The sequence below is a fragment of the Choristoneura fumiferana genome, chromosome 26, assembly GCF_025370935.1.
Source record: "Choristoneura fumiferana chromosome 26, NRCan_CFum_1, whole genome shotgun sequence".
NCBI lineage: Eukaryota > Metazoa > Arthropoda > Insecta > Lepidoptera > Tortricidae > Choristoneura > Choristoneura fumiferana.
Window position 1 is genome coordinate 4,063,944 of NC_133497.1, and position 14,778 is coordinate 4,078,721.

Genomic DNA, 14,778 nt, shown 5'->3' on the forward strand with positions numbered 1-14,778 from the left:
TGAGCATACAATAGGTAAGGTGAGCCGTGCTCCCTCCTCGACGTTCGAGTGCCAAAATCATTATCAATATTACTTGATTTGTTTTATAACATCGACTTTAAACAGAAAAAACAACAACATCCTAAACACTGCTGTATTCAGTGATTGCAGCATCAAGACATTTCATCGACGCATTCAACTGTGATCTATAGCTACCACATTTTTTGTGCTATTCGCAATTTATTTTGTAAAACATTGTAAAAATATACCTACAATTTCTCATTTGTGATAAAATCTGTGGTGCAAGCCAGGAAATCATTCAACGATTTTACTTCGGTCAATAGTTCATTCATTGCGTTTTGGTATTATCTTTACTTCATTCAGTACTCTTGTTGTTTGCAAATGCACGCACGAAACGTCATCTTACGCCGTGCAAGAACGAAACGTCATCGAAGCGCGCAGGCGAGCTGTACATTTGGAGAAACGAAACGCCAGACCAACTTCAAGTCGCTGTCGCTACATCGGCGAATAAGCAAAGCGGACGGAACGGAACGGAACTGCGCTGCGAGCTGCGATTGCGATCCAAGGCGGCGAGTCACTTCATTCGTTCGTTCTTCGCTTCTCTCCGCCCGCTCCGCCATTTTGTTTGCGCATACGACCATAGAAAGAAACGTGTCTTGTTAAATTAGCTTGTTTATTTTGTTTGTGTGCTTACGGATAATTTTGTTGTTGAAACGATACAAAGGTTGTTTCTGTTAAGTCATCAATTGCATAAAGAATATAACATAATTGCGTATAAATTTATGCTGGAGTGTACCGCATACGCATACGGTGCAAGTTGCATCATCCATATAATATTGAAGGATATTTTGAATTGTTACAGTGTGATACAGGTATCGTAAATGCCAAGTTTTATTAGAAAAAGTGAAAGTAATTAAGTTATTTACAAATTGTACATCGCCTTCATTTATTTTTATAGGTGACACGCATTTGCCGTGCAATTGTTTTCACTACCTAATTTCACAAAATGGACGAGGACTTGAAACGACTAGTAGCAGCCAGGGGGCAACTCAAAGCGTCTATAACGCGCATGATTAATTACAAAGGAAGCTTGGGTGATGGGCCGGAGGCAGGTACAGTGGACCCTATAATTATCAAACAAAAAAGAGATCGACTCGCAAAAATTTTTACCGACTACAATGAGTCTAACTTAGAAATTATGATGTTAGATCCAGCTGACACCGAAAACATCCAAGAAATCGAGGACAAGGTGGATGAACTCAATGGGTTCTTCTCAAGCATCATTGATAACGCGATGTCGAACTCTTCGCCGCGTTTTTCCGATTCTGTGCCTTCCTCTCGTGATTCTGCTCCATCTGCCCGAAATGGAGTAGGATTTCGCCTTCCGCGCATCCAATTGCACAAATTTAATGGCGAGGTAGGTGGTTACCAGAGCTTTATTTCACTTTTTATCAGTGTCATTGATACTGACAAAAATTTAAGCAGTTGTGAAAAGCTTTATTATTTAAAGGCACATTTAGAAGGTGAAGCCTTAACGCTCATTAACTATTTGCCACTTACGGCAGAGAGCTATTCTATCGCCCTTGATCTTTTAAAGCAACGCTATGATAATAAAAGGCAATTGATAAATCATCACATTTCCTCGATCATTGAATCACCTCCCATGCAAAGAACTTCTGCTGCTTGCATCCGCAATCTGGTTTCTAGCGTTAAACAGCATCTGGGTGCTTTGACAAATTTAGGTGCTCCAACTTCGCACTGGGATTTAGTTATTATTGCAATTTTAAGTAAAAAGATTGACCAGTACACACTGAGAGCTTACCATTTGGAGAACCAGAATAATAGTGAATTGCCTCAACTTAATGACTTCTTAACCTTTTTAGAAAACCGTGCCGCAGCTCTGGAAGCCTTGGGAGAGAGTTCACCTGTAAAGCGTCGTTCTAGTTTAGTTTCAATTAACAATCCTAAGCCTGTCAAAACTATTAAATGTAAGTACTGTCAATCTCAGCAGCATAAGCTGCATCAATGCTCAAGTTTTAAGCTTGCTGACCCACAAAAAAGGCAGCAATTTGTAATTACAAATAGTTTATGTAACATTTGTTTAAATGAGCACTCTGGACGAAAATGTCTCTTCTCATTTAAGTGTTCAATATGCAAAGGTAAACATAATACTCTGCTACATGAGGAAGTTCCTCAAGAAAAGGTGACTGTGTCATCTGAAGAATCGGGTCACAGCAAAAGTGCCGGGCAAATTAGCCTCTTAACAAATAGCAGCGACAATGTGCTGTTGCCTACCATAAAGGCAAAATTATATGATAAGAATGGACAGGTTTTCTATGTACGCTGTCTCTTAGACTCGGGAAGCCAGGTTTCTTTTGTACTGTCTGAAATTGCAGACCGCCTGGGTTGTAAGTTACATAATAGTGAGTCTATAATCACCGGTGTGTGTGATGGCGTTAAAATGACAACACAAAAGACTACATTGAATATACATGCTACTGCTACCAATTTTAGCATCCCTGTGACCTGCCATGTTGTGAAAAACATCACTTGTAATATGCCACAGTTTTATGTGAAAAATGAAGTTATAAATTTCCCTTCAAATATTGAGTTAGCTGACAACAACTTTTATGTGTGTGACCAGATAGGTATACTCCTAGGTGCCGATGTATTCTTCCAGGTCTTGCTTCGCGAGCAACTGCCGGTATCACCAGGCGGGCTCGTCCTACAAAACACCCGTTTCGGGTACATAGCTGCCGGGAAGCTTCCTGACAGTGGAAGCAGAGCGTCCGCACTTCTAGCTTCAAACTTCTGTTGTGAACAACAAATTCAAAATGATGGTATAAGTCGTTTGGAGCAGGATGTCACACAGTTTTGGCAGGTGGAAAAGGTACCTGAGGTTTATACAGAAGCAAATACCGAACAAGAACTTGCTGAAAAAATATTTCAAGAAACGGTAATATTGGAGGACAATAAATTTCAGGTGTCTTTACCTCTTAAACAGGATATAGAAGCCTTGCATTTAGGAAATTCCTTAGCATGTGCATTAAAGCGATTCTTAAACTTAGAATCTAGATTTAAAAAAGACAAAGAGTTATTCTTAAAATATAAGGCTTTCATTGATGAATATGTTCAATTGGGCCATGCTAAGTATGTCAATATTTCTGAATATAAACTTGAAAAGGCAGTGTTCTTCTTGCCTCATCACCCTGTTTTCAATGAGAACAGTCAGACAACTGGTTTAAGAGTAGTGTTTGATGGTAGCATGCGAACATTAGAAAAAATTTCATTAAATGACGTTTTATTGAATGGGTCTGTTGTCCAAAATGATTTATTTAGTATATTGATACTGTTTAGGTTATTTCGGTATATTTTAAATTGCGACATTCGCAAGATGTTTAGATGCATTGATTTAACGCCATCACACCGCCCTTTGCAAAATATTTTGTGGAGACTGGCTCCAAACGCTGACATTCAATGTCTTCAACTTCAAACAGTGACGTATGGCCTTCGAAGCTCCTCCTTTTTGGCAACACGTTGTTTGCTCGAGTTAGTAAAAAGGTATGGACAAAGTTTTCCCCTGGCAGCTGATGCGTTATTGCACCACACTTATGTTGATGATGTAAATTTAGTAAATAATAATGCTAGCGACCTGTTAGAAGCAAAAAACCAGTTAATAAATTTATTGAACATGGGTGGATTTCAGTTGCACAAATGGTGCACAAATCTTAAACAATTGTTGGAAGGCATACCAAATGAGCATCAGGCAAAAGGCATTGTACATTTTACAGATAATAAAGATTCTGTTGTAAAAACTTTAGGCATAAAATGTGACCTTGAATCAGATACACTAATAATTAGTGCTCCTCAGCAATCACTTCGAGATGTTTACACAAAGAGAGATATATTGTCATTTGTGAGCAAAATTTTTGATCCGTTAGGATTGGTCGGACCTGTGGTTGTAAGCGCAAAATTATTAGTGCAAGGCGCTTGGTTGGAAAAAACCAGTTGGGATAATCCTTTGTCACCAGACCTCAATAACAAGTTCAAAAGGTTTGCTCAAAGTCTGAATGATATGAAAAATATTGTCATTAAACGAAATTTAGACACTTATAGAGCCAAGTCTATCGATATTATTGGCTATGCCGATGCCAGTAGTAAAGCTCATGGATGTTGTGTGTATCTAAGAATTATTGATGACAAAGATAATATAAGTGTTGACTTATTGTGTTCAAAGTCGCGTGTTAATCCAACAACGCAGTTAACGACGCCTCGTTTAGAGTTAAACAGTGCATTGCTGTTAGCCAAGTTAGTGAGGAGAGTGTACGAAATTATTATGCCAAAGTTTGATGTGAAGGTTTACTTATTCCTCGACTCACAAGTAGTACTTGCTTGGCTGACAACAAATCCACTAAAGCTCAGTGTATATGTAGCTAATAGAATAAAATGTATTAGTGAATTAACACGGGAATTCTCTTGGCATTATGTGAACACCTCTGAAAATCCAGCCGACTGCCTATCGCGTGGCGTCGAGCCACATTTATTGCAGAGTAATAAACTATGGTTCCATGGACCAGCAGGCCTAAAGAGCCTAGATTTTCAGCCCATAGATGGCTTCAAGATGCCAAGTGAAATACCTGAATTAAAATCTCATGTTGTGATAAATGAGCCTGAGGAGCTGGCATTGTTTACTCAGTGTTCCAACATTAATAAAATGAAACGTGTAGTTGCATATATTTACAGATTTCTGCACAATTGTAAACGTAGTTTGCAAAACAGACGCCTTGGAAATTTAATGCCTGAAGAACTGGATTATTCTTTAAAGATTATATTGAGATGTGAACAAATTAAATTCTTCAGTCAAGAAATTAAGTGCTTAAATTCAAAATTGCCTATAAAGTCAAATCTTCAGGCGTTGAATCCATTCTTGGACGTCATGGGTATTATGCGCGTAGGTGGTCGTTTGCAGCATGCTGATATTCCATATGCTACTAAGCACCCTATTATTCTGCCTAAGGGCTCAAAAATAGTTCACTACTTGATAGAGAAAGAGCATAGGGCATTAATGCATGCTGGCGCAAAGCTAGTACTATCTAATTTAAGTCAGACATACCATATTATGAATGGTATTAGAGAAGTTAAACACGTTTTATATAAATGTATTATTTGTTTTAAGTTAAAGAAAAAACATACAGAACAATTAATGGGTTCGCTCCCTTATGACAGAATCACCCCTTGTCGTGTATTCGAAAAAGTGGGCATGGATTATGGTGGGCCTTTTAATGTTAAAATGTTAAGAGTCAGAAAGCCTGTCATACAAAAGGCATACATTTTACTATTTGTTTGTTTCACGACAAAGGCTGTTCATATCGAACTAGTCACTGATCTAACTACTGAATGTTTTTTAAATGCTTTAAAGAGGTTTATAGCTCGCAGAAACAAACCTTCGGTGATTTATTGTGATAATGCAAGTACTTATAAGGAGCCCATAATCAGTTAAATAAATTGTATCAATTACAGTCTACCACTGACCATCAGAATGCTGTTGAATATTTCACTACTGATGTGGGAATAACTTTTAAATTCATACCAAGTTATTCTGCTGTATTCGCTGGTTTGTGGGAGGCCGGGATTAAGAGCGTAAAACACCACTTAAAAAGAGTTGTGGGTGAAACTGTCATGACATATGAGGAATTGAACACGGTTCTAGTTCAAATTGAGGGAATTTTAAACTCACGGCCTTTGACAGCTTTACCGACAACAGATAATCATGAGATGCCATATTTAACCCCAGGACATTTTTTAACAGGTGCACCTCTCACATCTTACCCTGAGAAGGATTGTATAAATGCACCAATTAGTCGTATTAAATTTTGGGATCAGTGTAATAAAATGGTCCAACTGTTCTGGAAACAGTGGCATAAGCAATACCTCGTTCAATTGCAAAATAGACCGAAGTGGCGCTATTCTCATGAAAATGTTAAAGTAGGAACTTTAGTTCTTCTTAAGAATGACAATGTTACACCTTTGAGGTGGCCTATGGCTCGCGTTGTAGAAGTTTTTCCGGGGCAGATGGCAAAGTAAGAGCACTTTCCATCAGGACACCTAAAGGGTCTATCATTAGAACAAGTATTCATAAAATATGTGTACTACCAATAGATTATTAATTAAGTTCAGTACTTAATGTATTTTTTTTGCGTTTTGTTTGTTTATTTTTTTGTTTTTTCCCTGGTTGGGAATATGTACAAGACGTACATCAAACAAACTGTCAATCTGACAGTTGCACGCTATACGCCGATGCGAGCGGTCATACGAACCTATATTTGTATTATTCAGTGAAATACAGCCATTTAAAAATAATAATTAACATATGTTTTATTGTGCCGAAACAACTTTCGAAAATCAATCTTGGTTTTCGTTGACGTTACATTAAAAACAATCATGTCAGTCAAATTTCATGACTCTAAGCCCACGGTTGTTTCGAGATTTTATCCCTTTCCCGTGGAAATATCGGAATAAAAAGTAGTCCAGCTATCTAAATATGTGTATTGTTATTATGTGTCATTGCTGTTATAAATAAATTATTTTCTTTCTTTCTTTCTTTCTTTAATATCAAATTTCATCCAAATCCGTCCAGCCGTTTCAGCGTGAATGAGTAACAAACATACTCACTCACTCACTCACTCACTCACAAACTTTCGCATTTATAATATTATATATAGTAGGATCTTGTACGCGTTACAGTTACATTTTTAATAAAGACCATAATGTTAGAGGTACCTACTGATACTGTTGTCGACCGAAATTAAATTATTTGAAAAACAAAAATAAAATATTCGTATGCTTCATTTATTTATTAATATTAGCCTCCATCGGGAATCGAACCCGAAACAACAAGCTTCATTGTCAGGTTATCTACCCACTGTGTTATCTGGTTAAGTATAATTCTGTTTCTCATCATGTACATCATATTTTACTTTTTTGGTAAGATTTACGGATTTAAAGAGTTATATTTGTAAATTTCATCCTTTATCATCTGAATGGATTCTACTGGTTTTTTTTCATCCTCGTTTTGTTTTTGTCGCGGTTCGGTGACACCTGAAAAAGATAGTGAATTCAATTCAATTCAATTCTTAAAAGTATAGCTCCATCGATACTATTGATGATTCCGCCAATGTCGAGGTTGGAAAGGACACTATCGGTTAGCCGTTGTACGGTAGCTTCAGCGTGCGGTAAGGATAGTGAATGGTGATAAGTCCCGATTGTGGTATTAACTAGGTATGATAATTGATAATGAATGGGCGAGGCTGCAAATCCAGAGCGGACCGAACGGAGCGGAGAAAAGAGCGCGAGCGGGGAAGCTCTGCGTATGGAATAACCTAACCTAAAGTTGGAAAACCCCAGACATTGTCACTTCAAAGTTCAATATCTCAAAAACGGCTAAGCCGACTTTGATAAAACATGTCTAAGAATCATCGCTAGAAAACTTGCTTTCAAATAAAAAAAAACGCATTAAAATCGGTTCATCCGTTTATGAGCTACGGTTGGGTTTCCCAATTTTTTGTTGGTTAGGTTATTATCATTAACCAATAGAAACGTTTCATTTACCTACCGCTCCGCTCTCGCTCCGCTCAGCTGGTTCCACTAGAGATTTAATATGCTGTAAGTACTGATTGTCATTCTCTCAATCAATGAGGGCTATCGTTTTTTGTCTCACTAGATGGCGCACTGTTGCGTGAGGTTTTTAAGTATGGCTTTCAAAGTCTGTTATTACGGGCGTGAAAACAAAGTTTAGATTAAAATCATATTTAAAACACCTTAAAACCGTACCATAAAAATATCGAGCATGCCACAGTGTTGCATCTCCCCGTTTTGTTCGGAAAAAAGGGAGGACAAAGGTTTCCGAAAGACAAAACTGTCTCAAAACACAGACATTCATTGCCCGTAACGCATAATTGCCATAATTAATTTCAGGTTATGCAAAATATTCACAAAAAAATCTTATTATAAATAAACCCGCGTAGCTCACCCAAAAACTATGAGATTTGACATTTCGGAGACCTCACGCTACACTAGCGCCTCTAGCGGCGAATTCATTCGCGATAGCCCTCATTCATTCGTGCCAGCTTTTCTGAATCGACCTGTACCTGTACTTCGTTTTTAGGGTTCCGTAGCCAAAATGGCAAAAATCACCCACTTTACGTCTATGGGGAGGTACACAATTTTTTTAAAAATTTTAATTATTATTTTTTATTCTGCCATTTTGTCGGCATAGTTTACATACATATTCGTGCAAAATTACAGCTTCCTAGCATTGATAGTTCCTGAGCAAAGCCGCGGACGGACAGACACAGACAGACAGACATAGCGAAACTATAAGGGTTCCGTTTTTGCCATTTTGGCTGCGGAATCTTAAAAACGAAGTATAGCGTAGTCCATCATTTTGGTTTTCACCCACCTGACTTCAAATTGCTTATAGTCTGTCAAAAAGAGAAGAAATTAAAAAGTGGCAACACTGTAGTGTCCTCCCTTTTTGGTTTGACAGGGTTTGAAAGGGATGACACTACAGTGTTGCCACTTCTTAATTTCTTCTCTTTTTGTCAAGACTATATAATATACCTTGTAAGAGCATCCTCTGCAGGATTAAGGCAGGTTCCTCAACGATGATGCACATCATCGTTGAAAGCAAAGTAGTGTACACGAGATCACTTGCGAATGCAGAAAACTGCAATGTTAAACAGATAAGTATAGATTCCATTTTTCATTTATTTGAAGTCAAATAATAAATTAATACTAAATGTCAAATAAAATTAAATCCGCGCGCGGTAAAATAAAATCTCAAATGAAGTTAAATATAATAATAAAATGTCGCTCTCTGTCGCCAAGGTTGCGTAACACAAGACTGTTGTCAATTTTTTCATCATACTTCTACTAGACTAGTATAGCCAAATTACTGTTAATTTAGTTGTTATTCATTCGAAACTCATGGTCAATTTAAGACTTATGTTATGACATGAGGGTTCCGAAAGGTTCATCATTTGACGACAGATGGCCTAATAGTTCGAGAACCTGACTACGAAGCTTGAGTTCCCGGGTTCGATTCCTGTGTCGGGGCAGATATTTGTATGAAAAATACGAATGTATGTTCTCGGGTCTTGGGTGTTTAATATGTATTTAAATATGTATCTATATCTGTATAATTCTATTTATCCGTTGCTTAAGTACCCATAACTTGCTTTGCTAGTCAATTGGTTGCTTTGGTGACTATTTATTTTATTTATCATCATCATCTCAGCCGTAGGACGTCCACTGTTGGACATAGGCGTACCCCTAAGACCCCCAGTCGCTTCGGTTGGCAGCGGCCTGCATCTACCGTGAACCCGCGGCTTTAACCAGGTCATCCGTCCATCTCGTTGGTGACGCCCTACGCTGCGCTTGCCAATCCGCAGTCTCCACTCGAGAATTTTTCAGCCCCAACGGCCATCTGTTGTCCGTGCTATATGGTCGGAAAGGTTAATGAATTAAAAGGTTTATTTTCTAAGTGTTCCCTTTGACGTGATTGCCTGTCTGCCTGGTGCTGACTAAGCTCTTGTACTGACCAATGTTTCCATGTTGAAATAAATGGGAGTTATGGTGGTAGCGGCTTTGATTTCTTGAATAGTCATGTGAAAGAGAAATAGTGAGTAGGAGATGCGCGCCACAAACTTCCAGAGCCGTAGCGATAAAAACCAGTTCACGGGACCTGCACAGAGGAGACAGTCCAGATGAATGTAGAGATAGAAGACAAAGATACTTTAGTGTTTACCCGCGACTTACACGTAAATCATTTGACCCAGCAGGCGAATTGAAATTTCGGAATTTAAAAAGAAAACCCGTGGTAATTCCCGATAATTAAATCGTGGTATTCATTGACCTTACATTAAAAACAATCATGTCAAATTTCATGTCTCTAAGCCATAGTGGTTGCTGTTTCGAGATTTATCCCTATCCCGAAGGAATATAGAGATAAAAAGTAGCCTAATGTTTATTCCAGCTATCTACATTCGTATTCGTACTTTGGTACTCGTGTACCAAATTTCATGACTCTAAGGCCAGCGGTTGTTATTTAGAGATTTTATCCCTATCCCGTGGGAATGTCGGGATAAAAACTATCCTATGTTTTAATCCAGGTTATAAACTAACTTTTAGCCAAATTTCATCCAAATCCGTCCAGCCGTTTCAGCGTGAAGAAGTAACAAATATACTCACTCACTCACTCACAAACTTTCACATTTATAGGTAATATTAGTAGGACGAGTATCTAATCGTAAGTAGGTAGGATTGAATCAGGCGTTACTTTGCGGAGTTCCATATCAATGAACTATAAACAACTAGGTACTTTGCTCACCCGCGACCTTACGATAGCTTTTTTCATGTGGTAGAGCCTTACTGTAACCATTTGCTGGCTGCAGTACGAATGGGCCGCTCGACTGGGTTAATACCACTCCCCAGCGTGAAATAGTAGTTTTGCTAGAAATCAACGCACGTCAATAATCTCCTGGCGATATACCTGCGCAGTGAGCTAAATACGGACCAAATTGGCGGCGGAGCAGTGGGGACGCGGGAGGGAACGCGCGCGCGGCCGTCACGCCATTAGCTTGTTAGTTGAAAGATGCGCAAACGTATCCCCTCCACTAGCCACCCAGAGCTCTTTTTACGTGCGTTGACTTGTACTGTGTTTTCGTATGTTGAGTGGGAGATCCGAAGGCCCAACTCCCCTCCCCCCTTCCACCCTCCTCCCTTTAGTCGATGTAAAAAAAAACGCCACGTCAATGCAACAAAGTGAACACACTTTATTGCAGCTTTTCCACATCCACACTGTAAGAACACATACACTCACCCAAACCAACTATCACTACCCCCACACTACGCTGACGGTTTCGAGCTCAACCAGAGTTCAACCTCAGAGCAAAGAAAAGTAGTCTAACGTCTGGTAGCATGGTGAACGGTAAAGAATACTATGGAACTCAAGTCTCCCCAAATTTAAAAGAAATCGAGCTCTGATTAAAAGACTAGAGTCTAAAAACTGAGCCTAGTCTCAGAAATGAAGACTTCAAGGAATTGAGTATTTACACTTCGATCAACGATTAGTACTAATCATTGATCGGCTTTACCAACACTACCGAACTGCTTCAAACATTGCCCGAGTTGATTTAGAGTCGATAACTTTGCACTCTTATAGGTTTAAAAAACTTTAGGGTTTAGTTAAAACTTTTATTGTTACTTTAATTTATTACGGGGATTAAATGTTTTAAAATCTAAAGGTGCTAAGTTATCGACTCTAAATCGAATCAGGCAATGTTTGGGGCCAGAGGGAAAGTTTAGCATTTTACGGTATGTCCTATATATATCCAAGATGAAAGTGGCAGTGTTGGTGTGTATAGTGCTTTATTTCCATGTGTTTTTAACAATTTGTGAAAGCTATAGCATTTAATTACCTCCGTAACCGTGAACACAAGCTAATATCATCCAGCAGAGAGCCAGCGACCAGCCGGGCCGTCTGAAGGAGTTGTTCATGCTGTCAGCGAAATGGTTGTCCCAGTCCGCTTGCATGCACGGATGCACGATGTAGACGACGTAGAAAAATGTGGCAAATGACAGAGCGTGGCATAAAAGTATTATCCACTGAAAAATAAAGTCATGATTAAAGAAAAAAACCGGCCAAGAGCGTGTCGGACACGCCCGAAATAGGGTTCCGTAGCCATTACAAAAGAATAAATAATATTTTTATGAGGATTTCGTATTTTGTACGGAATATTCCAAGTTTAGGTATATTTTATACCTTAGGCTGCTATTTACTCTTAAACTACTAATCATTCTCAAGAAAGCTTAACCGTTATAGTTTTTCTTGTAATTTTGATAAAATTACTCCTGAATTTTTTCAAATTTTTCACCCACCGCTTAGATTTTGGAGGTCCCCCCGCTCTATTTTAATGAGAATTTGCACTATAAATTGAATATTTTTGCAAACAAATCACTGAATGGAAAATTCGTTTTAGCAACAACAAATGTTTTTAATTTTTTTTATTGTAAGTATCATTTTGTCGGCATAGTTTGCATATAAGTATATTCGTGCAAAATTACAGCTTTCTAGCATTGAAAATCCCTGAGAAAAGCCGCGGACGGACAGACAGACAGATATGGCCACGGAACCCTAAAAAGGCATACCAAAATTAACACTTTAACTGTCCGTGCATTACATGTAATGCACCGTCAAACTAGCTCTCCCTCCACGTTCTACGTGACGTCAGAAATGGATGATTCCGTACGTATTTTGTGCATTATCTGTAATGCACGGACATATCGACCCATGACAGTGGCGACAGCGAGGGACAGTTAAAGTGTTAATTCAGAAACATTTCAACCAGGAATACAAGTTCCACTGAACACTCTTGTAAAAAGTTTTTCAGTTGTACTCGTACATTCACAAGCATTAAAATCTTACACAACAAAGCGTGCATAAAAATATCTCACACGTCCTAAAGACCTAGTAGTTGCATCAGATATTTATGCACGTTTTGTAGTGTCAAATATTGGCGCATAAACGGCCTCTACGCTCTCAGGAAAAACATGGAGATGAAAACCAAAGAATGCTTTCGTTTTCCCTTTCGTCATCAACAAGAACACATCCATTGTTAAACAATGCTCTTCCCTCAGGACGCCATAGTGAACGGCCACTAGCCACCTGTATATTGCACCCACTATTCCCTTAATTGACAAGATTTAATTTTTTGAACACCTGTAAATTACTACTGGAATCGAAAGCGTTTTGCCTCCTGAACATGGGAAAATATTTATTATCATTTATTTCTCCATATTTAAAAAAATACAAAAAAATTAAAAATATAGCTAAATTTGCCAAACTACCACAGAATAGATATGATTCCTTTGCCTTTTTCACCAGAAAAAGGAGCTCTCCTAATTTTGACAACTTCTACGTCAGATTTACGTGATCTTTTTTTTTAATAGAGACTAGACAAAAGTCAATTGTGTTTTAGTTTTAGAGTTATGCCCTTTTAGAAAGCACATCTTAAAAAAATGTAATAAATTAGTTAATAATCGTAGCGATATTTTAAAAATATCAGCGTCTTTCTCTTCCAACCAGAATACAGACAATGACTATTCCAAAACCTCTTTTCCAAACGAGGATCTGTTGTTGAGGGATGTGGCAAGCTTGGCTTACCTGTGGCAATTCAATCTTCTGTCCTCTGAAGACATGCAAGATGTAACCAAACAACATGCCGATGAAGAAGGGTGGCGATCGCACCAAAGTATTAAGGTTATAATATAGCATGTACTCTTGAACATTTCCCGTTGCTGCCCTAAAAATACAATATTTATACAGTAAATCCAAAAGAGTCATGGTAGCTTAGTGGTTACACCTATGCCTTGCAAGCAGAGGGCCGTGGATTCGAGCCCGGGCTCTTACGTGCGCCATTACATTTCAAATTTACCATGAACTTAATACCGAGAGGAAAACTACATACTCGTACACATCAGCGAAGAATTTAATGGTATCATCATCATCGTCCGTCTCTTTCAATTTGATGCCTAACATATAGACCTCTCCTATGGCACATCATAAAATCCTTATCCGGATATAAACGCCCCAAGTAGCCCCAAGCTGCAAGGCGACCAACATTACATTACATTTGCCGATACATGGTCTTCACTCATGAATAGCTCAAGAGTCAGTCTGCTGCAGCTGGTATCACTTTATGGTTTAATGACTTGCCCACTGCAATACCATTTTGCTCATGAATCTACAAGAAATACGATCATCACCATCATCACCCTATCAGCCGTATGATATCCACACATAGGCTTCCCCATAGACCTCCACTTGCTTCGGGTAAGTGACCTGCGTCCACTGTGGACGTCCTAATCTGCGCTTGCCGATCCGCGGTCTCCATTTGAGAACTTCCCAACCCCAATGTCCAACCAACTGATCTGTTCTCCGTGATTATATGGCCTGTCCATTGCCACTTCAACGAGCTAATTCGCTTGGCTATGTCGGTGACGCTCGATCTTCTACGTATCTCCTTATTTCTGATTCGATCCCGTAGAGAATTTCCCAGCGTAGCGCTCTCCATAACCAATAGGGTCAGAGCTGCTCACTGAGCTCGTTGAGCAACTCTGAGCCTATTTATAAAGCTTATTAAAGTAGAGCACCACGTCTCGGATCCAGGGAGAAGTTATCATTATCAATGGATTGAGTTTCTTGCCGGGTTTCTCTAGTAGATTTTTTTTTGTCATTCATAATTGCTTTTAGCCTAAATTGAATAAAGATATTTTGACTTTGACTTCGACTTTGACTTTGAATGATCATCGATAAGTTTACCATTGCACAGTCGGCGAAATAGAAACATTGTAGATGACGAAGTAGCAAAAGGCTAGAGTTGCGGTTAGGGAACGAGCAGACCGGCGGCAAGAGCGGCCACGCGTCGCGGCGGCTGACCAGCACCCAGAATAACACCAGTGGGGAGATGATGTGCAACTGCATATCCACTGACAGATACCATGGCACGCACTGCAACAAAAGCATGTAGGTCAATGTCATCATGATCATCAGCCAGAAGACTACTGTTGAAAGTCAGGCTTGGGTTATTATTTCGAGAGGTTCAATACGTGTCAGACTCAATTTTCAGTTATAAATTAGAAATATATCGTTTATTGTTTTTAAGTTGCTTAGGATATTTATCACTGAAACTTTGCGGTAAATAAATTTTATTCTATTTT

The 14,778-nt window shown here is 38.8% G+C and overlaps 3 protein-coding genes across 5 annotated transcripts in view; 2 read left to right on the forward strand and 1 right to left on the reverse strand.

The window, feature by feature from the left end:
* Positions 1 to 8,179, forward strand: part of LOC141442920 (zinc finger protein 711-like) — a 61,359-nt gene extending 53,180 nt beyond the window's left edge. Inside the window, exon 4 of the transcript XR_012452988.1 lies at positions 7,741 to 8,179. The gene's annotated coding sequence lies outside the window, so the exon portion shown is untranslated. The remainder of the gene's footprint in view (positions 1 to 7,740) is intronic.
* LOC141442924 (uncharacterized) lies at positions 397 to 3,453 on the forward strand. Of its 3 annotated transcripts, XR_012452989.1 has the most exons (4): positions 397 to 872; positions 959 to 1,417; positions 1,884 to 1,988; positions 2,681 to 3,453. XR_012452989.1 is itself a non-coding variant. In XM_074108111.1 (3 exons), exons 2-3 carry the CDS (start codon positions 1,007 to 1,009, stop codon positions 2,770 to 2,772), a joined length of 1,074 nt encoding a protein of 357 aa, XP_073964212.1. In that variant the 5' UTR covers positions 397 to 872; positions 959 to 1,006; the 3' UTR covers positions 2,773 to 3,453. The 3 variants fall into 3 exon arrangements, 2 of the variants coding, with proteins under 2 accessions (XP_073964212.1, XP_073964213.1); XM_074108111.1 differs by having other exon boundaries at positions 959 to 1,988; XM_074108112.1 differs by having other exon boundaries at positions 1,884 to 3,453.
* Positions 6,978 to 14,443, reverse strand: LOC141442925 (O-acyltransferase like protein-like). Its single transcript, XM_074108113.1, has 6 exons — positions 14,381 to 14,443; positions 13,223 to 13,361; positions 11,478 to 11,664; positions 9,600 to 9,742; positions 8,620 to 8,725; positions 6,978 to 7,098 (listed from the first exon to the last, which is right to left on the reverse strand). The coding sequence occupies exons 2-6, from the start codon at positions 13,331 to 13,333 to the stop codon at positions 6,992 to 6,994; spliced, it is 654 nt and encodes a 217-aa protein (XP_073964214.1). The 5' UTR covers positions 13,334 to 13,361; positions 14,381 to 14,443; the 3' UTR covers positions 6,978 to 6,991.
* Between the last annotated feature and the right edge of the window lie 335 nt (positions 14,444 to 14,778).